Source organism: Chanodichthys erythropterus, chromosome 13 (assembly GCF_024489055.1).
Source record: "Chanodichthys erythropterus isolate Z2021 chromosome 13, ASM2448905v1, whole genome shotgun sequence".
Classification (NCBI taxonomy): Eukaryota; Metazoa; Chordata; class Actinopteri; order Cypriniformes; family Xenocyprididae; genus Chanodichthys; species Chanodichthys erythropterus.
The window spans coordinates 26314843-26337214 of NC_090233.1; the positions used below are offsets into that span (position 1 = coordinate 26314843).

A 22372-nucleotide genomic window follows, 5' to 3' on the forward strand; every position below is an offset into this window, starting at 1 on the left:
CCATTGGCCTACTGAACTATATGCCCCTGTTTCCTCTGTGTGCACTCTAGATAGGCTACTCCAGATCTCCATTAGCGTCACAAAACAAACACATACATACAGTTTAGAAATAAGTCATTTGATTTGATTTTATTTATGTCCATGGCTCATTTTAACCCGCGTCCGTGGTGCACTTTGATTGCCTGAAATATTTTTCAACTGGGTTGGTCTCAAACATTTTCTATTGTGGTCTTAATTGTCGTCCCTTTGAAGAAGTTTATCCATAATTATAGACCATTATCCCGTAGTAAGCATCCCAACAGCAGTTAATTATGATGGCTGTGGCATTTGCTGAAGTTCAGCGAACTAGCGTCGGCTTCTCCATACACATATGCACTACTGACCGATTTCTTTTACTATCTCTGACCCACTGTGTAAATGGAATACCGGTCCTTACAAATGACAGCAGATGACAAAAAGAAAAAGTGTTAGAGCAGTGTACTCCCATGGACAGGGCCAGCTGGATCAGATCACGCCGATTATCATCGACCTAAGGGCAGGGAAACATCACGTTTCTCACCCCAGTGACACTGTGCTGTCGCTGAGTAGCAATTACGGAGATAAATGTGGGAAACAGCATATAGCGATATTTAGATCATGAGGAACCGACATCGCCGCTTCTGTTGTCTGTTAGCGAGAAGTGAATACAACAAGAATTTTGGAAATACGGGATGAGAAAAATCACATTATCTTCTTAAAAATAGGCCCTACATAAGCCTACCTTTGAATGTCAGTCTATATGCAGATTTAGCCTAGTTGATACAGTTTAACTAATACGAATATAAAGAACAACACCTCAAAGATAGTCTGAATGAAAAGAAAAGTACATATTTTTGTGTCATTTTAGAACCTCGTTATGAGGCATTTCGTTTCATATCAGGCAGAAATATTTATTCAGACTGCTAATATTTTTAAATTTTAGTTTTAAGTCTACATTTTTGCTGCCTATATTTGGGCCTATCTGGGCTGTTTAGCCTTTCCTCAAAACATGATGTCAAAGTGACTAATAATAATAATATGTCATCTTTTAATCAAGCACATCACTTTCTTGACCTTCAAATTTACAGTGTTTGAATTAGAAACATGAACACTGAAAAATTAGCAACAAAAATACATAGTCTCGGAGCACTGAAACAGTTTGTATTCTGAAAAGAAAAAAAGGTGACCACAACCATTCTGTCAGAGGCCTCAGCTGAACTGGACAGCCAGACTACCATTTTTGTTTTCCAAAACGCATCCTGGAACAGTAATCCTGGAGTAAAAGTCTTCTATAACCATGTTTATCTCGTCATATGGCTGAGACAAAATATGCTGCTTGTCATTTCAAAACTTAACATTAAGGTTCAACTGGTCCTTCACTATCTCGCTTCTCTCTCTCTCTGCGTGTGTGTGTGTGTGTGTTTTGCTCTTAAGTGTTTTTCCTCAAGCAATGCATGACGCCATCAAATGCTGCACCAGCAAAAAACTGCGATCAATGACCTTCATGAATAGAAAAAACAGCCCCTTCTTTATTAATAAAAAATATTAGTAGTAGCAGCAATAATATTATATAAATATATTTTTTTATGCTGTTAATTTTGTCGTAACTGACCTTCTTGTTTTTATTTATATATTAGGCTACTATATTCCATTAATAAATGTCTTTTTTTTTTTTTTTTTCAGTGGTTAGAATTGTTAGAAGTAGCTATGCATTTTTATTTATTAATCCTGTGCTTGTTGTATTTATTTCCAGGGCTACTTTAAAGGATCAAGACCATGTGAACACCTGGTTTCAGAGGCAGGATGTAAGAGTGATATCCTATTAGCACAATTAAAGCTATTGAAACTATCAATGAGGTAATTTCCACTCCAACTTATTTTGCAAAACAATATTTATTATCAATGAAAAACACCGTGTAAAAAATAGCACACTCCGAATATACAGTACCAAAGAATGTACATTGTTTATTAGGCTACTGAGAAGTACACGTTGTATAAAAATGCTCGATTTTCACCATTGTGAATTTTCATTACAAAGTACAAATAATAAAATCAATTTGCCAAACTAGAAAACATCTGTGTTTTCACACAAAATATATCATTGTAGACATCTGACAATTTATTTTATAGCCTGTTAAAAATGTTGTCCTGAGACGCCCTATGCAGTGATTACCACAATCACACTGACAACGAAAAGTTCGTGGGGGCGAAAATTAGATTGAACTAAAATGTTAACATAAATATATATTTTATATTTCACAGCTTGAATATAGGCACGAACGTGTTAATGTTCACCATTCAGCTGTGTGAAACAAAACAATACAAAAATAATCCTACCTTAAGCACAGGAGTGTATCGCTTTAAAATGTGACGTTTAGTTTAAACAAATTAACAGCCGCTAGTGCCAGTCACAATCCGGTTCGCGTAGGTTTCGTGTAAAGACGTCGGTCCGTGCAAGACTCCCGGTAGTTGGCTTGGGGAGTGCTGAGATGCGAGGGTCGGCGGCAGCACCGGGACCACCGGGGAAGTCCGTGAGGCACAATGCGAGTGCGTAGGGCTTAAAGAGCTCCCGATAATGCTGTCTATGGAGAAGGGTGAACGGTGAACCGGGGACTTTGCCGCAGTCTGTAAGGGGGAAGAAAGCCCGGGGCTAAGAGGAGGATAGAAGCGGGAACGGGTGAGCTCCGTTGTGGTTGGCATGAGGGAAGGCGCGGGGATGAGAGTTCCGGTGTGAGGATGCCGGGACGGGGGCGCCTGCTGCTGCTGCTGCTGAAAAGCGAGGAGCGCAGAATGCGCATGATAAGACTGAAGTTGCAGACCGTATCCACAACCGTAAGGTCCGTAGCCGTACGCAGCGGCCGCGGGGAGAAAGCCTCCGTGCTCGCGGAGAAGTTCAGGTGCCTGCTGGCGCTTAAAGCGTTTCCGGCGGCGTAGAAAGCTCCCGTTATCAAACATGTCGGCGGACTCTGGGTCAAGTGTCCAGTAGTTGCCTTTACCGGGGTTCCCAGGCTCCCGTGGAATCTTGACGAAGCAGTCGTTTAAGGACAGGTTGTGCCGGATAGAGTTCTGCCAAGCTGGGAACTTTTCCCGGTAGTACGGAAATCTGTTGCTGATGAAGTCACAGATCTCGCTGAGCGTCAGGCGCTTCTTGGGACTCTGGAGGATTGCCATGGTAATGAGTGCGATGTAGGAGTATGGGGGCTTCACCAGGGTGTTTTTACTTGCTGGCTTGTAGGGGTCCCGTGCGGCGGAGGCATCCACACAAGGCGGCGAACCGCTGAGCAGGATCTCGTCGTGCATCTGAGCCACCTCGTCAACGTAGGAGCGCGTGTGGCCGTCACCATCATCTCCCTCCCCAACCACGTCGATGTCGGTCTCCTCCGAGAGCACAGACGCATCCGACATCTCGGAGCTCAAAGTCATGGCTCTCTCGGGTCCCTGATGGGCTACGGCGGAAAAGCGCTGGGCGTGCTGAGCCTGCGTGTTACCTGCGCTCTCGAATCGAGAGAACTCATAAGACGCGCCGAACAGATGCGGAGAGGACGTGCCAGTGTGTCACCAGTGCCATAGGCTTTTAATGGATTACTGTCGGCACGGAATCAAGAGGTCGCCCAGATGCCCACATCCACACGTTTATTCTGTCTGGGGAGACCCTCCTAAAGGCCAGACCAGGATTCCAAAGAGGGCGGACCTTTCCTTGCGCTTTATACCAGCTCGCTGATCACATGACAACAAAGCGTCAGCGCTGCTATTGAAGAGACAAAAAAATATCAGTCTTTGAAAATAATCTAAAGAACGGCGAGGTTCTATCTTTAGCGGGCACCGCCGCTTATTCCACTGGTTTGGTGGGATTTTCCTGGGTGAAATGCTACAGTCTTCTTTAATAGCCTATAATGACTCGAAGATGTAAGAAGCTCAGCGAACTAAGCACATCGTTTATGGTAGGACCCTCCCTGCTATTGTTATATTTCTCGTAACAGCCTATGAACCCCATAATAAATGTTTTATTTTTATTTTTATTTTTTTTTACTATATCTGTTCAGGTGCAGAGCATGACGTTTATTGTGGACATAACGGAATTGTTGATGATTTCAGAAACATTCACCCGGTTCCATGTCTGCCTCACTACGCATCGCAGTTTGCGTGACAGGGGAGTGCACTAGATCATCCGCGAGCCATTGGTAATGGAAAAAAAGTCAGCTGTTAACTCGCATCAGTCACGCGGATCACGAAAGAGCATTCTAGCTCGCGAAAAAGCAGGGCACATGCGCATGTGCCCTATCCCGAGAGGCCAGCATTGTCATATTCATAATTAATTTTAGTAATTGGTATCAGGTCGGGCAAGAGCCCCTTATTTCCCCCTATTTTTTAAATGTTAAATGAGTATATTTGTGAGTATTGGACGCTTCTGAAATGTCACGATTTTACACAATATAAGGTAAAAAAGAAGCCTGAGTGTATCCTTTAACAGTGACACAGTGCTTCCATAATGATATGCGTTCAACTGAAAACAGGCCTAAATCGAAACCCAATAGGCTACATGACAATATATAAAGAATTAAAAAGTTAATGAAAAGGTTAATGCTGCTTGGAAAAAAATAAAAACAAAAAAATAAATAAACAAGAAGTAGTATAGTAGGCTATCCACGGCTCAGGATTAAAATTAAATTATTACACGCGGAATTAACAAAAAATCCCTTTGTAAAAACTAAAACTAAAACTAAAAAAAAACATTCAGCTGAACAGTTTGTTATTTTTTTCCTTTCAAGGACTGTGTCTGTCTTTTTGTTTTCTTTCCCACGTTTGTTTTTACAGTGAGCCTATAAAGCCGAATGCTATACTCTCGATAGCTGAATATTAAATAGGCCTAGAAAGTCTATCAAGTGTGAAGCCTATTTGTTGTGGTTAACAAAGCACTCACACACACTGCATTAAAATATTTAAAAGGCGTATTGTTTTGCAACATTTTCATTCATTTGTTAATTATTTGTTTTAATAGCCTAAAACAATTATCAGATATAATAAATGTATACACTCACGTCATAATATCTTCACTCAATTTTTATTATTATTATTACTGTAATAATAATAATAATAATAATAACAATCATAAACGCTTTTAGTAATAATTTAGTTTAGGCCTACTAATAATTTAGTAGGACTGAACAAACAGAAAATAAACAATACTCAGTTATGAAGCTCGCTCTGTCAATTTAGAAAAAAAAAAGAAAGAAAGAAAAACAGAACAATTTTATATAAAGTTGGCTACTAAAACAACTTGTGGTTAGGAGTGATGAAAACACTTGTCCAAAAGACACACAACGCTGACCCATAGAAACTCATGTACCCGACATAAAATGAAGGTCTTTACAAACTCCTCAAAATGAATTATCTTTTCCTTCTTTATTACAGTTTCATGTTGGTTCTGGAGGATGCAGTGGGTATAAGGGGTATTTTTGTATGATTGCAAAAACATCTGGTCCAGTTTGATGGCCGTTTTATGGTAACTCATGTGGTCAGGCTTGTGTATTTAACATATATTTATTTCAGCCAGCAGTTATTAAGGGCAGTGCGAGCGCCATCTCGCGGCAGTTCAGATCATAGCGTAGTTATAAATCCTTATATCTGTTTTGTTTATCTAAATGTTATCTAAGCGTTTCTGCTTCGGTTCCACGAGATTATTATTTTATAAATACTTAAAAATGTTATTTTGCAAGCAAGTCTGGATTGCTAAAATCAATTGAAATTAATTTAAGGTTCGTTTCATAACTCAATCATATAATAAAATACATATTCACCATTAAAATAATTTTCGGAATCAAAGCTTCTCTAATAAAAACATCAGTCTTTAATTATTAGGGCTGGTCCATTTTTTTTTTATTTTTTTTTTTTATACAAGTTTGGCTGGATGTAGAAAAAAATATATTGATAGGGACTGAAACTGCTATATAACGATGCTACCATAATAGGCTAATACAGATTTAATAGTTAGCTAAACATTAATTATAGTAGCCTATAGAAAAGCATGTTCTTTGTGGGTTAAGTCAAAAGGCAATCATAAGCTGTGAAACCAAAACTATAGTGGGAGTATTGACTTTTAAAAATATGCTGTTTAGCTAGGCTACATCAGAGACAAAAGCAGTACATTTTGCCAACATTATAGCTGCTTCATCGTTGCTGCATATTTCTGCATGATTTCAAAGAAGCCATACAAATGAAATTTTGAAGATCTGTCATAAAACGTGCTGTGCGGCAAAATAAACTTTCACCAGGACATTAGGCTATTAACCCTAAAACTATACGAGCTCTGGTGTGGAACTATTTTTTTTAATTCACTGGGTTCGAAAAAAAATCTATTTAGGCTATTTATTATTTTTTAATATACAGCCATTGTTTAAAAATTAACACTTTATCATCGGTTAAGTGTTGCCTATTTATTTGGGAAGAGCACAATTCCAGATCAGGGCATCACAATAACTGGCAGTGCTGTTCCTATTGGCTGTGGCTTAATTATTCTGCGCGTGCGAGTGAATGAAATAGAGTTTTGAGAACCGGGGCGCCGTGAGCTGCATGGGTCAGGGCTTGTATGTGTGGTTAAACCACATCTAAAGTGTTTCTAAAGTCCCGGAGGGGTGAGCAGGCGCTTTCCGTGCCACCATGAAAGCGCTTCCTTGCCACGGTTGCTCTGGGTGACAAGTCCCATGAATATAATAAGAATGGAACCTATCTGCAGGGATTCGCACGTGCTCTACAATTAATTTCACTTGCACGGCATAAAACGTGTGCATTTCAATAAAATTCTGCTGCTCACTAAATAATGAAGTGTATAGTTATCTGACAGCCTATTATACCATATAATCTAGCGAGTAGCCCATTTCGAAATAGGCTATTGTCGAACGCTTATTTGTACAGTTTATTTTCTAGAAAAAAACAAATTATTTTCTGGAAACAGCTCAGCGATTCTACCTCGTGCCTAACACGAGTAAATTATTCTCTGCGGATTTCATGTGCAAATCCAGATTTTATAATTTCATGGAACGTGAATTTATTTATTCTCATATCAGTTCACATTTTCATACATTTATTTATTCAACTACATTTTTTGTTTGTTTATTGTTTGTTATATGCAGCAGAATACACTGCTGTGTACAGATTATATTGTTCCATAGCTATAAACATGGGCGTAGAATACGCGGGGGACGGGGGGACATGTCCCTCACACTTTTTGCATGTCATGACCATGTCATGTCCTTTTATTCTTAATTAAAATGAGGCGATCTAAACATTATGGAGCGCTAACTCTCGTGTAATACATGTTTCATTCATACTGGAAGCCGGAGGGCGCTCTCTCAAAGAGAGTCCAAAATGGTTTCGTAGAAGTAATTCAGCCAAAGATCAGATGATCAGATGCTGTAGCAGCAGCTGAAAATGCAGAAACGCATTGACTGATGAAATGTGAAGACAAACACACGATTGCGACAAGATATGGTTTATGTGTGTAAATATGAATGAATAATGCAGTGCTAATTGACAACCTTCTTAATGTTTTTGAAAGAAGTCTTTTATGCTCGCCTAGAGCTGCATTTATTTAATCAAAAATAGGCTACAATAAAAAACAGTAATATTGCGAAATATTATTACAAATTGAAAGAGCTGTTTTCAGTGTATACTTTAAATTTTCAGCATAATTACTCACATGATCCTTCAGAAATCATCCTAATATGCAGATTTGCTTGTGGAAACCATGATACAATTTTTTTCTAGATTTTTTTCATTTATTTGCATTTATTGTCACTGTCACTTTGATAAATTTAATGCATCCTTAATGTATAAAACTATTAATCTCTCTTTTTTTTATTTTGTAATCTTATCACAAATGTTTGAATGGTATCATGGTTTCCACAAAGATATGAAGTAGCACAACCGTTTTCAACATTTAATAATCATCAGAAATGTTTCTTGAGCACCAAATCATCATATTAGAATGATTTCTGAAGGATCATGTGACACTGAAGACTGGAGTAATGCTGAAAAATTTTAAACTTTGTAATACTATTTCACAATATTACTGTTATTACTGCATTTTTTTGATTAAATAAATCCATCCTTGGTGAGCAGGAGAAACATAGTTACATAGCCTATTACAACTGTACAATTACAATTGTAATGTTTCCAAACTTTTGATAGGTTACTGTATTTTCTGTCTTATTGTGTTTTTTTTTTTTCACATTGATATAATTTGTATAAAATCCATGAGGACTTAATGCACAAGTGTTTGTAGTACATAAACCAATCATAATACAAATATAGAGGAAAATATTAGATATTGGTTATTGTTCAGCAATGTATTTTATTTCTTATTAAAAATGAATAAATTCTGTCAATAAGACAAAAGTAAGTTAAAAACTGGTATTGCACCCAACATTTCTGCCTCCTCACTTCTGAAATGATGGCTAAGCCCCTAAATACACTTTAATGGACGTTTTCCCACAAAGCAGTGCCATTTTAAATAGGCTAGACTACTATGTTATTAATGCTTATAAAACTGCATATTGATTTGATTTGAGATTGCATATCAAGTCAACATAAAACTCGACAAAGTTATTAAACATGAAGCACACCATTTTTGAGGGCAGGATCTTAGTGTTCACGTACTGGGACGACATAATTTCTAGATGATATCGTGTAATTTAAACTCACATTTAACTTACAACGTTACATTGACATCCCACAGAAGACAGCCGACAATGCTGACCGAACTCTATTCTTGGCCCAGAGTGCAGAGCAGGCAGGCATGGTTTCTGATCCAGATCCAGCCCACTGCGTCGCATTTCAGCCCTGTCGTCACATCCGTCTTCCTCTCTCGCTTCCATCTTGCTCTCCGCGTGTGTTTGCTGCTAGCGTGCAGGTCAGTGAGGAGCTCTAAAATACTCTATTTCCTGCACAACCACTCCTGGTTCCGAGGCACAAGGTAAATAAGTACCTTATTTACCAAAAGCGGCTGCTGTTTAGTGAGAATCACCCGCGGAAAGATGCCTGAATTGGTTCGGGTGAGATTCGGCCCTGCCGGAGGAGACCCAGGCCTGAGAGCGCGTGATAATAGCACTGCTGCTAGCGCACTGGAAACAAACTCAAAGATTCTCCGCACGCGACACATTTATCTAATGTGTTTTATAGCTATATTTACAGACAGAATGCTGATATCGTTTTTATTTGTTACGACTTTTCCGTCGTTGTCTAATAAATTGGCTAACGTTTTTCTTTGTGTACTAAGAACATCTGTTTCTTCAGAGTTTTGTGTTTAAGACTTTGAAGGGCTGCAGAGTAATATGCGTCTGGAAGTGTTATTGTGCGGGTGTAACAACTAACGTTACCTGACTTTTACTGCTTTAGTTAAGCGGTCGCTCTTGCTCAACAGGCCTGACAGCCAGCTCCGATCTTTTGCTCTTTACTAGCCGCTGCTCCTCCAATAAAATACTCGTTTTCTGATTTGTTCAATGTGTTTGAAATCGAGCAAGAACTTAATTGGGACGTTTTAGTAATGGCTGCGTGTGTGTGTGTTGAAGTTTTGCGGGTTAAAGAGAAGTTTGTCCGCTGAATGTGTCATTCAGGCCGCACCCCTGCAACTCATTTTGCTGTAACTTCGTTCCGCACTCCACAATATCATTGACACCCTTCTGTCTTACAGATGAAAGAAACGATAATGAACCAGGAGAAATTAGCCAAGTTGCAGGCACAAGTCCGCATCGGTGGAAAGGTAAGGGCTGATAAACAAGCAAACATCGAGACCTAGTTAATGTATATTTACTGCATAAATATCAGGACAAATAAGAGTATTTCCTCACATATTGATGGTGTTTTGTTTTGATAGGGCACTGCTCGCAGAAAGAAGAAGGTGGTCCACAGAACGGCTACTGCTGATGACAAAAAACTCCAGTTCTCCTTAAAGAAATTGGGAGTAAATAACATCTCTGGCATTGAGGAGGTAAGGTTTGGCTCGACTGGAGACAAGTCTATATTTACAGTTGAAATTTGAAATCTTTCTATGTGCGCAAATGCTTTGATCTTTCAACTGTCTGTTTCTTTGCAGGTGAACATGTTCACAAACCAGGGCACGGTGATCCACTTCAACAATCCCAAAGTGCAGGCCTCACTGGCAGCCAATACCTTCACCATCACAGGCCATGCCGAGACCAAGCAGCTGACAGAGATGCTGCCCTCTATCCTTAACCAGTTGGGCGCTGACAGCCTTACCAGTCTGCGCAGACTTGCAGAGGCCCTGCCCAAACAAGGTGTGTTCAGATCTCTAAATGGGTCAGATTGCACAAGTTAGAGGCAGTGTGTCACATTTCATTGTTTTTTTTTTCAATTTATGCAAATAGCAGTATAGTGAACCACTAACTAACCCCACAAAGTGGTGTGTGTTGCTAACAGGTGTAAGCGCATTTTTGGGGGAGGGGTGTGTCATTGCTGCTGGTCTGTTCCTAGAGAGTATACTTTAAAATAGACTTTTAGTTGGTTATTTAAGCCTTGACTGAATGTCTAAAGCAATAATACCCTTAATAACTTTTAAAGGGCTAGTTCACTCAAAAATGATAATTGTCATTTATTACTCACTCGCATGTCATTCCACACCCGTAAGACCTTCGTTCATCTTCTGAACACAAATTAAGATTTTGATATTGATGCAATCCGAGAGGTATAAGACTTGTCCATGGATAGCAATTTAACCACCACTTTCATGGCCCAGAAAGCTACTAAAGACATCGTTAAAACAGTCGATGTGACTACAGTGGTTCAACCTTAATTTTCTGAAGCGACGAGAATACTTTTTGTGTGCGAAAACAAAACAAAAATTACAACTTTATTCAACAATATCCTCTCTTGTCATTCTCATACACTGTTTACACCAGAACACAGGCTCAGTATTGGCAGAGGCTGTTCACATGAGCAGCAAGACACATGCAACGCAAGATATTGTTGAATAAAGTTATTTTTGTTTTGTTTTTTGCGCACAAAAAGTATTCTCGCCGCTACATAAAATTAAGATTGAACCATTGCAGTCACGTCGACTTTTTTAACAATCATAATTTCTTCCGAAGATGAACAAGGGTCTTATGGGTTTAGAACAACATGAGGGTGAGTATTTAATGACAGAAATTTCATTTTTGGGGTAACTAACCTTTTAACTCAAACCCCAGTTTGGACAACCTTGGTCTAAAGGAAGACTAAAATACTTATTATTCTAGTACATGACCCCCCCCCCCCCCTTTAATATTTGGGCTAATGTATGTCTGAAGGCTTTTAATTCTGTTAATTAATAGAAGTGCTCTTGCTATTAGGGCTTATTGTACATCTGAGCTGATGCATCCTATAATATATGCATGTTTAGCCATTCTATTAATGGAAGATATTTTTTCCCCTGTGTCTCAATCAGCTCCCTAGTTCAGTAGTCAGGGCACTGTCCAGGGAGTCGGCCATTTTAAGGGCTGTCTCAATCGCAGAATCCTTTCAGGGCACTGAAACGTTCGCTCCCTGAAAAGTCCCACAATGCACAGTGAAAACCAGGGAGCAACGATGCTCACTATGCTCCCTTAACGGAAGTTCTGAAGCGCGAAACTTGAATCACGTGAGCCAACTCACTAAACACAACGATACGCGATAGATGTTTAAAAATACAAACCGTTATTTTATTATATTTCAGCATAAACATACATCGCTAGACAGGTAATGAACATAATCTAGCTAACATTTATAATTTATTCACGGCTGAAATGTTGCACATATATGTAACAAGCAAATAATTAATCATAATGTACTTTAAATAACATTACAAGTAATGTCAGAAAATATCAGCTCTGTTGTTGTTCATAAATACCAGTAGTGATGTTGTACAATGAGCACGTTGTCACGTCACCGGAAATAGTCATAAGTGTCCCAATGTGTAGTGAACCAGCATCTTTTACTGTCCTTACCAGTGCCTGAATTCGTGTACACGATATACTGATTCACGAGCTCGGGAGCTAGGGAACTGATTGAGACACACACATAGTCTCTTGACAGTATTGCAGTTGAGTGCTCTAACGTCCTACTAACAGTGTGTTGTTTAAAGTGGGGAATGTTTGAACATTATTTTAAATTTTTTCTCCCTTTTGTTTCAGCTGGTGATGGAAAGGCACCGGTAGCTGGTGGAGAGGAAGATGACGACGAAGTTCCAGGTCAGTATGTTGCTCTGAACCCCCCCCCCCCCCTTCAAAATTAAGACAAAAATTCAGCTTTTACCATATCTTAAGTTTTGCAACATGCATTAACCATAAGTTTATTTTGCTTACATTTCCTATTATTCCTTGAGTATTTTATATGCCTCCTAGCTTGAGCTCCACAATCATTATCATATGGGTTTCTTTGCGTGTGGTAATGTAAGCATAGCACGCTTGCTTACGTTAGAGCAGCATAGTTGCTTGTGTTGTGCAAATGTCCAAAAAAGGAGGGTTTCAGCAGGTTGTCTAGGCTGTTACATTGTCAACATATACAAGTGTTTAAAATCTCCTCTATTGTTTATGAGCACTGAAAGCTCAGTTTGCTTTTCTTTTTAAAGAGAGGGGGGCGAACACATACGGTTGCCATTACAATTCCCCAGTTCTCCTTCCTGAGCAAACTCCAGTTCGTAATTCAAGTCTTGCACATGTACAGTATGATTACATCTCCGATACTGCAAAATTAGCTCACCCGTGCGATGACAAAAAGGGTTAACAGCTTGTGCCATTGTGCCCATTACTGAGATTCAACCTTTTCTGTCCCCTCTGAAAACAATCAAAGTCCAGCCTTCTGTTAGTGATTCCCACTCTGACGCCCCGGAGCAGAAAAGTGGATATTCCATTTATCAGATTTCATCTCCTAAAAGGCAGCCTGCTTTGATCCTCTGCAGTTTCATTTTTACAGCTGTGGACTTCTCAGTCTCCCAGTGCTCGTTTATGTTCTCTATGGAAATCGCTTACACACGCGAGCTCACACAAGTGAGAGAAAGGCAGAGAAATTGCTTTTTCAGATCATGTTTATAAAGACTCAGTGTATGAGATTTAGGTTACATTTACATGATGACAAAGTACTAAAAAAAAAAAAAAGTTTTTCCTTTGTACAGATGACAAAATGACCCGTTCACATGGATCCGCATAAACAATTAAAAACGCTGCATTATGCTACCAGGCCAGTAGTTGGCGTTGTCAATTTGTAAAGAAAAACTATGCACCTTTAGACTGAATACATTTTCACAAATTTGTTTTTGTAGATTACACAGAGACAATAATGGTATTGTTTTAAAAAATGTGCACTCTGAAACCCGTTTTAAAAAGTAAAAATTTTCAGGCCCCCAAAACGCTGCTGTCATGTAAATGAACGAATAAAAGTTTTGTTTTTAGTTGAAAACGGTGTTGTGTAAATGGCCTCTTAAGGCTGATTTATACTTCTGCGTCAGACCTACACTGTAGCCTCTATTCCGTAGGCTACGCTTCGGTTTTCATTAATACTTGTGTCGTTGTCTGCGTCTGTCAATGACAGTATAAAGGAAAAAGGCCGAAGAAGCAACTTGTTGTGTATGTTGTTGAAGCAGCAGCAGTGATGGTGGCAAACAGACAGCGACTTTTGTTGCATCTTGAGTTGTTAAATATCAAAAAGGGTAGTTGTTTCGCAAGCGGAAACACATTAGGAAACGCTATCGCAGATTTATTTTATTGTTTTTGACCCTAGGGAGGGGTTCTAGTAGACCAATCACAACACTTGCGGTCCGCGTAGAATTGATGTGGTGTTACATTTTTGGAGAGGTGCACGTCAGGCTACGTGTGCTACACACAACCTATGACGTAGCTACAGCGTAGGTTCGAGACTTGTATAAATTGACCTTTAGTCGTCACTCGCATTGATTAAATGCTTCTTCATAAATCCTGTATTTCCTACAAGTGTTAAGTCTTTGTAAACCCTTTGAGTTGCCTACATGTAGATCTGATATTGTTTTACTGAATCCACGTCTTCTCTCTTTGCAGATCTCGTGGAGAATTTCGATGAGGCTTCAAAGAATGAGGCAAATTAACGTCATGGGAAGGAAGGGCGTTTGAAATCTCTGGTCTCAGTGGAGACTTGTGGGACTTTTTTCCACCCCCTTTTCTTTTATAAATATATTGCATCCCTGAATCTCCTATATCTTTTTTGTGCACTGCTGTGGCCCTCATGTGTCCATGCTGAGAGTGTGAGATTGAATGAACCACGCAAGTTCATGCACAGTTTTATGAGTGTGTGTTTGCTTGTGCGGTCCAAGAGGCATCTTTGCCTCCACCTTCCCTGTTACTGAGGCTCACTCATTTGGAGCTTGTCTGAATCAACATCTGGAAATAAACATTTGCTATTGACAAAAAGCTTATTAAATACTGTGGTTTTGTTGTTGCGTTTAATTGGGGATGAGGTCACTCCATGCTGTAAACAAACACAATTATGATTCTTTAGGGATTAGTACAAAAAAAAAATGACAAACTCATGTTGGAAATGCAGTGCATTTCTAGTGTAAAACAATACATGTTTTTCAGACATAAATAGGATGCATCCTTTAGTGTAAGTAAAGGTTTATTTACAGTTTTGTAGAACAAAATTTGCCTTAAAAACGGCAATCTAGAGAGTAAAACCTGAACAAAATCTTGCTGCAACAGCAAAAACAAGAGTGACAGTTGAATTAGTACTTGGAAAACTCACTGTAAACTGTTGCCCTAAGTCTATTTTGCACCATGTTCTTTTCAACTACACTGATTCTCAAGTACCCGATTTAGATTTACTACTTTTTATGAACGTTCAGCAGTCATAATACCTGTCAAGTTTAATGTGAAACAGCTTAATTGTGCATTAAATGGCAAGTTAAATAGCTTTTCAAGTACACATCACAAATAGGCAAAGATCAGTGACCTAAAATACACAAAAAATATCACATTTACTAAACAAAACCACACACACACATATATATTAGTAAATTCAAAACTCAAGTTCTGATGTCAGCAATTGTGATTTGTTGATCTGTACATTTGCATGTGGATTCAAAAATGACAATTCACTTCATCAGTAGACAGATACTGAACGCTTGTAAAACTCAAATATTCACTCCACTTCTTGTATTTGCCATGGTTATTCTTTGATACCTTGCAGAAGCTTCAGAAGATGAGCCTCCAAGACCTGTTGGACTGGGAAACAACATGAAGAATTACAATTACATGCAAGTTAAGACAGTAAGACCAACACAAAACAGGTACAAGTTTAATGATCTCCGCTTCATTAAACAGTCATATCTTAAGAAAACTAAATTTGATGGGATTACTTTAACACTGATGGTAATCTTGTCAGAGTTACCATTTCTATGACCCATCGCCACAGCCATGTCCATAGCGTTGAACCCAGAGTCCGACTCCATGGTTGGGTCAGATCCACTCTCTATCCAGTGATGAGAAGTAATATTCAATACACTGCATTGCAGTGAAATGAAATTATTTTAAAGTAAGCCTTTTTTACCTAAGAGGATTTCCACACAGCGAACATGATTACCATGCACTGCATAAAGTAATGGAGCACCGCCATTCTGGAAACACATAAGCGCAAATCAATTATTTGCTTAAACATTGATTTTGGCTACTACAACTCACAGTTCAAGTAATAGCAAGAAGTACATCCACACCATGTAACAATACTAGGAAAAATATTTGACTATTTGTTTCTTACTATTTGACCCCCACCCAACAAACCCGTCACATCCATTTTTATTGCTGTTGAACTACCAGCATATTTGGCTTTACTGTACTATAGTCACCGACACATGATTGTAATTTACAGAAATCAACAAAGTGACCACTTACCCAATCATACTCATTGACGTCAACTCCACAGTCGATAAGCATTCTGACAATATCTGTGTACCCTTTACTGCAGGCCAGTGACAGTGCACTCTCTCTCCCTTTGGCTAAGAGATGAGGATCTGCACCCTGAAAGAAAAGGACTGTGAGATTCAGCCATTAAATTTGACTTCAGCTTTGTGTGTCAGACAGCTTAGCCCTACTGAGTCTTTTAGCTAAAATTTCAAAAGAATGAAAGAGGGGAGACAGAATAAAGAATAACAAAGCTCCCGGAACACTGATCCCAAAAAGCAAAGATGGCAGCATGCACCGGCCGAGCATTTGCCACTGACATGAATAGGAATGTTAAAGGTGCCCTAGAACCAGTTTTTACAATATGTAATATAAGTCTAAGGTGTCCCCTGAATGTGTCTGTGAAGTTTCAGCTCAAAATACCCCATAGATTTTTTTAAATTAATTTTTTTAACTGTCTATTTTGGGGCATCATTAACTATGCACCTATTCAGGCTGCGGCCCCTTTAAATCACGCGAAATTTTTCGCTATTGTTCTTGCTTGCTTACCTAGTCTGATGATTCAGCTGTGCACAGATCCAGACGTTAATACTGGCTGCCCTTGTCTAATGCTTGAACATGGGCTAGCATATGCAAATATTGGTATGTTACAGTACAGTATAGGTTACAGTACAATACAGTATGTTGCACTCACACTCTGTAACAGGAACTCCACCACAGCAATCTGTCCATGGGCTGCTGCCCACATCAGTGGGGTGAATCCCTCCTCATCCTGCAGGTTTATCACAGATTCTAATTTAAAGAGAAAAAGAAAGGTAAGTGTCAGCTCCTCATTCATCACAATTTTAGATAATTGACCAAAGAGATAATAATTACACTACTGTTCAAAAGTTTGGTGTTAGAATTTTTTGAAAGTAAATTAATACTTTTATTCAGCAAGGACATGATGTCGAATTGAACAAAAGTGACAGTAAAAACATTTATAATGTTGCAAAAGATTTTTATTCTAAATAAATGCTGTTCTTTTGAACTATCTATTCATCAAAAGAACCCTGAAAAAAAGTAAGCAGGTCAATTGTTTTCAATATTGATAATAATAAACGTTTCAGCATATTAGAATAATTTCTGAAGGATCATTTGACACTGAAATCTGGAGTAATGGCTGCTAAAATGGCAGCTTTGCCGTCACAGGAATAAATTACATGTTAAAATTGAAACTTTTTAAAATTGACATTGTGATATTATTTTCAGCTTTACTATTTTTGATCAAATTAACACAATCTTGGTGAGCGTAATAAACTTTCAAAAACATTTACGACTCCAAACTTTTGAACAGTAGTGTATTTAAAGGTGCTATATGTAGCATTTTTGCAGTAAAATATCCAAAAACCACTAGGCCAGTGTTATATTCACTTGAGTACTTACAATATCCCAAATGTTTGCAACTATTTGTAAATCGTGAGAAAATTGCAAGTTTAACCAAGGCTCCGGGACGTGTGAGAAGTCACCTGTCAATTGCATCATACCTGCGTTACCCTCGGTTTCCGGTTTTTATTTTGTAGAAACCATGGAAACACCAAAGACGCTTTAATATACATGTTTTAATAGAGAAGGGAACAACTGTTTTGATATATTTATATCAATACAGCATTTTCTCCATCATACAATACGTTTTAAAATTAATTGCATGCCATTTATCAACACAAGCCATCCATCATTTAATATGATGTTCTAATATCGATCTAGCTTACTTCAGTGTGCAACAGTGTCTCACAGCAGCCACCGAGCGAACTCACAGAGTAACATTTTCAGCACACTCAAATGTACAGTTGTGGCCAGAATTATTAGACCCCTTCATAAATATGATCAAAGATGACTCTAAAAATAAATCTGCATTGTTTATCCTTTTGATCTTTAATTTATAAAATTAGCAAAAATCGAACCTTTCATTGGAGGAAAAGAATTGAAAGTGGGGGGGAAATAACATTATTAAATAAATGTTTTTCTCCAAAACACGTTGCCCACAATTATTAGCACCCTTTTGTTCAATACTTTTTGCAACCTCCTTTTGCCAAGATAACAGCTCCGAGTCTTCTTCTATGACGCCTGATGAGTTTGGAGAACACCTGAGAAGAGATCAGAGACCATTCCTTCATACAGAATCTCTCCAGATCCTTCAGATTCCAGCTCCATGTTGGTGCTTCTCTTAAGTTCACTCCACTCATTTTCTTTAGGGTTCAGGTCAGGGGACTGGGATGGCCATGTCAGAAGCTTCATTTTGTGCTCAGTGACAAATTTTTGTGCTGGTTTTGATGTTTGTTTTGGATCACTGTCCCGACGGAAGATCCAACCACAGCCCATTATAAGATTTCTAGCAGAAGCGGTCAGGTTTTGATTTTTTATCCATTGGTATTTGATAGAATCCATGATACCATGTATCTGAACAAGATGTCCAGGAACTCCAGCAGAAAAATAGGCCCACAACATTAAAGATCCAGCAGTATATTTAACCGTGGGCATGGGGCACTTTTTATCCATATGTGCACCAAAACCATCTGGTGGGTTTGCTGCCAAGAAGCTCTTGTTTTAGTTTCATCTGACCATAGAAGCTCGTCCAGTTGTGAAGTTCCAGTTGTGTCTGACAACTGAATATGCTGGAGATCGTTTCTGGATGAGAGCAGAGGAATTTTCCTGAAACCCTCCTGAACAATTTGTGGGGATGTAGGTGCTTTTGATAATTTTTTTTAGGCTTTCTGAGACTCAAGACTCAACTAATCTCTGCAATTCTCCAGATGTGATCTTTGGAGAGTCTTTGGCCACTTAAACTTTCCTCCTCACCGCGCATTAGGATGATTTAGACACACGTCCTCTTCCAGGCAGATTTATAACATCTTTAGTTGATTGGAACTTCTTAAGTATTGCCCTGATAGTGGAAATGGGGATTTTCAATGTGTTCTTTTTTCTTATAGCCACTTTCTATTTTGTGAAGCTCAACGATCTTTTGCTGCACATCAGAACTATATTCTTTGTTTTTTCTCATTGTGATGAATGATTAAGGAATTTTGGCCTTTGTGTTTCCTCATGTTTATTCTCCTGTGGAACAGGAAGTCATGGCTGGACAATTTCATGTTCATGATCACCTGGTGAGCTAAAAAATTTTAAATATGAATGGGAATATACTTCAGAGATATTTTACTCATAAAAAATTCTAGGGGTGCTAATAATTGTGGGCAACGTGTTTTGGAGAAAAACATTTATTTCTTAATGTTATTTTCCCCCCACTTTCAATTCTTTTCCTTCAATGAAAGGTATGATTTTTAGAGTCATCTTTGATAATATTTATGAAAGGGGCTAATAATTCTAGCCACAACTGTATCTAATAGATAAACTGAGCTGTGTTACCTCATACTCATGACCGGAAAAGCGGAAGCGGTGCCGGCAACTGCGTCATAATAAAAGTCCCACTGCTTGAGGTGTGTGTTGCGCAATCGCTCCAGCAGCCTCATTCAACTCCCACAACACTCGGTCCTGCTCTGCCTCATACTACAGTAACGTTAATAACAGCATCCATGAATATGATTCCTTCCCGAGTCCTATTCCGATTATTTCCACCGGCTGTGAGGTGGAGACCACATGTCCCAAGATTCTGCGCTCAAACTTGGCGTCATCAAGCTGCGCCTTTGTTTTGAATAGGCCTCTAGCGGACAGAATATATTACATATTGCACCTTTAAGAGCAAACTGCACTTTTGCTTCACATTAAGTTTACAAACCAACTTGCCTTGTTCTATTCGACTTGCTAGGAACACCATCTCTCCTTGTGCTGCCAATTGATGTATAGACAATGCTAGAAAAGAGAAAATTATAAAGTTGAAGATTAAGTTATAGTCATGGTTTTAGTGGTCAGGGGTGTCCAGTCCTGGTCCTGGAGGGCCAACGTCCTGCAGAGAGATACCTCCAACTAACCTGCCTGGTAGATTGTAGTAATCTTGAAGACCTCAATTGACTCGGTTCAGGGTTGTTTAATTGGGGTTGGAGCTAAACTCTACAGGACAGTGGCTCTCCTGAAGCAGGATTGGACACCACTGGAGTAGATTGACAAATATCATTGGACAGTTTTGCCAAAAGAAATGAGAAGCCTTACAGTGAACAAGCAACGGTGTGGATGAGACCTCGTTTCCACGGTGTTTGTTGGTGAGTGTGGTGGACTGCTTTATTGGAGAGAAGTGTTTGGTGGTCGATGGCGTGTACACATGCCTAACCTGAATACCAGGTGAGGGAGATGTTTGGATATTACACTCCGCTGTAGAGAGAGAAAAAACAGAAACAAGACATCTTAAAGACTTTCCTGACAATATTCATCGAAAAAGGTGGTCATTTTCCTCCATGCATTTGCTTTACCTTTAAATAACACAGAGGCCACCTCCAGATCAGAGTTCACCTGGTCCTGGATGTTTTTACTGTCTTCCTCGTTCAGTGACTTAACGAAGCGTGAGCATACGTTCATGTCAAAGCGATTGGGTAATATAAATTTTATGCCCATGGTGTTCTGTGAGTTGGCATCCTCCACTGAGCCAATGCTGACCGATGGCTCTACCTTGATGCCCGCCACCTCTGGTAAAGGGCACAAACCTTCCATCTCCTCCGATGCCATTGTCCGCACAGGAACTGTTATATTCCACAGAAGCTACAAATGATCTTGAGCTTGTTCCATAAATAAAATGGTAAGTGGATGATGTTTGGGTCCCATGCAAAATAAAGCTTTTGTACCTGGGATATTTAGAGAGATTTACGTTAATGGAAATATGTGAATGATCAACTGTAACTCATATGACCACATTGTAAACAAAACTTAAAGGGCTACCGTGTTGGTGACATTTGTGCCTCAGTTTGAGTCTATGAATCATCAAGATTATTATGATGGTATTATAAGAACAGATTTCATTCAATTTTAACCATGCATGTTTGAAAAAGTCCTTTAATCCTGGCCAAAAATACATAATCTCACATGCCCGACAAATGAACGTGCTAAATGTCAGTGAGACCAAAACAAGGTTAGCCAACCAGCTAACTACCTTTAAAAATACTCAGTTTATCAGTAAAGAGGAAGTGAAACCTTTACTGTACAAACCCAGCATGTGCATTTCATCTTTTAAAACGCAAACGAAATATGAGAGAGCATACCGGGTTAGTTCATTGTGCAGCATAGCTTGATTTCTAATGCAGGATTAACGGGCTAAGGCTACTGTCGTATTATTTCAGCTTTAAATACAACAACTGTACGCGTTTATGCAACATTTCATCGCAAATGTAAACCTTGGTTTATATTACATAATGCAATCATAAATACCTACCGAGGTTATTAATATCGTATGTTTTGAAATGACGGGTTGTTCTTGAGGTCTGTTGTAAATAAAGTTTTTCGAAGGCAGAGAGGGTGGAGTCAAATGTGTTCACTGACATATGGATGTTTAAATGCATAAAATATTGTAAATACATTGTACCCATGGTAACCGTATTTGTCACTAAGTTTCCTCAGCTATATTTTACACAATAAATATTTAAATTGTTTATTATTTTTAATTCCACCCATATCGTAGCCTAACAGTATAAAATTGTAGGTCAGTTTGACAAATTGAAGAGCTGTAATGATTTTATTAATATCATACGCTCCCTTCACATTTTTGAGCTCACAGTGGCATGTGACTGTGAGCAATATGCCAACCAAAATGATTTTCAGGAAAGAAAGTGAACAATTTTATCAAGATTATCTTTGCATATATATATATATATATATATATATATATATATATATATATATATATATATATATATATATATATATATATATATATATATATATATATATATAGCAGTCATTGTATTGCAGATTATTTGACCTGCATAACCTAAATTAGCCATTATAATATATTCTATAGGTAAAAGGCATTTGAAAAGTAAATAAAACATGAGGGGTGATTTAAAATTTCCAGTGTGACCTTCATATAAGAAACTCATGGTCCAGTTACTGTAACAAAATTGTGAAAAGGTTATTCACTGTCATCATGATAAGAATATGTTCTATAGTTTACCCATTTTCTATTTATACAAATATTTTATTTGTTTGTGTGTTTGGATTACATGCGTGCTAACATATAGTGATGTGTTTGGAGTCGAAAGCAAATCTTGAATCTTCGGTGATGTTTTTGAGCATGTGTGCTCGTGAGCCCTTGTCATTTGTTTATTACAAACTATTTGTGTAATTTTGGAATTAGTGGTCACTGGATATGTAATCCTCTATCAAAGCCATTCTCAGAACCAAGCAGAGCAATGCCTAAATATTTATGTAAAAATCTGGTCCAAACAACTGAGTGAAAAGGAAACAAAGCAGACTTGAGTCTGGCCCACTGCAAACCACTGAATATCCAGATAATAACATTTCCATTCTCTGCTTGGGTACAG

The 22372-nt window shown here is 38.5% G+C and overlaps 3 protein-coding genes across 4 annotated transcripts; 1 reads left to right on the forward strand and 2 right to left on the reverse strand.

Annotated features, from left to right (window-relative positions):
- Positions 1 to 2266: 2266 nt before the first annotated feature.
- On the reverse strand, positions 2267 to 4004 carry foxd1 (forkhead box D1). The gene has a single exon (XM_067406360.1). The coding sequence runs from the start codon at positions 3439 to 3441 to the stop codon at positions 2407 to 2409; it is 1035 nt and encodes a 344-aa protein (XP_067262461.1). The 5' UTR covers positions 3442 to 4004; the 3' UTR covers positions 2267 to 2406.
- Positions 4005 to 8840: 4836 nt separating this feature from the next.
- On the forward strand, positions 8841 to 14436 carry btf3 (basic transcription factor 3). 2 transcript variants are annotated; one of them, XM_067406362.1, is made up of 6 exons: positions 8841 to 8926; positions 9707 to 9775; positions 9890 to 10003; positions 10109 to 10310; positions 12180 to 12236; positions 14058 to 14436. In XM_067406362.1, exons 2-6 carry the CDS (start codon positions 9707 to 9709, stop codon positions 14102 to 14104), a joined length of 489 nt encoding a protein of 162 aa, XP_067262463.1. In that variant the 5' UTR covers positions 8841 to 8926; the 3' UTR covers positions 14105 to 14436. The 2 variants fall into 2 exon arrangements, with proteins under 2 accessions (XP_067262463.1, XP_067262464.1); XM_067406363.1 differs by having other exon boundaries at positions 8862 to 8989.
- Positions 14437 to 14495: 59 nt separating this feature from the next.
- ankra2 (ankyrin repeat, family A (RFXANK-like), 2) lies at positions 14496 to 21329 on the reverse strand. Its single transcript, XM_067406361.1, has 9 exons — positions 21265 to 21329; positions 20312 to 20680; positions 20055 to 20213; positions 19692 to 19757; positions 16606 to 16703; positions 15903 to 16028; positions 15562 to 15628; positions 15403 to 15483; positions 14496 to 15236 (listed from the first exon to the last, which is right to left on the reverse strand). The coding sequence occupies exons 2-9, from the start codon at positions 20562 to 20564 to the stop codon at positions 15181 to 15183; spliced, it is 906 nt and encodes a 301-aa protein (XP_067262462.1). The 5' UTR covers positions 20565 to 20680; positions 21265 to 21329; the 3' UTR covers positions 14496 to 15180.
- Between the last annotated feature and the right edge of the window lie 1043 nt (positions 21330 to 22372).

Excerpts from the sequence above, each read along its gene's own strand:
- foxd1 (XM_067406360.1), bottom strand. The coding sequence starts at position 3,441 with ATGACTTTGAGCTCCGAGATGTCGGATGCGTCTGTGCTCTCGGAGGAG.
- btf3 (XM_067406362.1), top strand. The coding sequence starts at position 9,707 with ATGAAAGAAACGATAATGAACCAGGAGAAATTAGCCAAGTTGCAGGCA. Across the intron at positions 9,776-9,889 it reads AAGTCCGCATCGGTGGAAAG|GGCACTGCTCGCAGAAAGAA; the intron begins GTAAGGGCTGAT and ends TTGTTTTGATAG. Across the intron at positions 10,004-10,108 it reads ACATCTCTGGCATTGAGGAG|GTGAACATGTTCACAAACCA; the intron begins GTAAGGTTTGGC and ends GTTTCTTTGCAG.
- ankra2 (XM_067406361.1), bottom strand. The coding sequence starts at position 20,564 with ATGGCATCGGAGGAGATGGAAGGTTTGTGCCCTTTACCAGAGGTGGCG. Across the intron at positions 15,484-15,561 it reads CTGTGTGGAAATCCTCTTAG|AGAGTGGATCTGACCCAACC; the intron begins GTAAAAAAGGCT and ends ATCACTGGATAG. Across the intron at positions 15,237-15,402 it reads GGCGATGGGTCATAGAAATG|TCCAACAGGTCTTGGAGGCT; the intron begins GTAACTCTGACA and ends GTTGTTTCCCAG.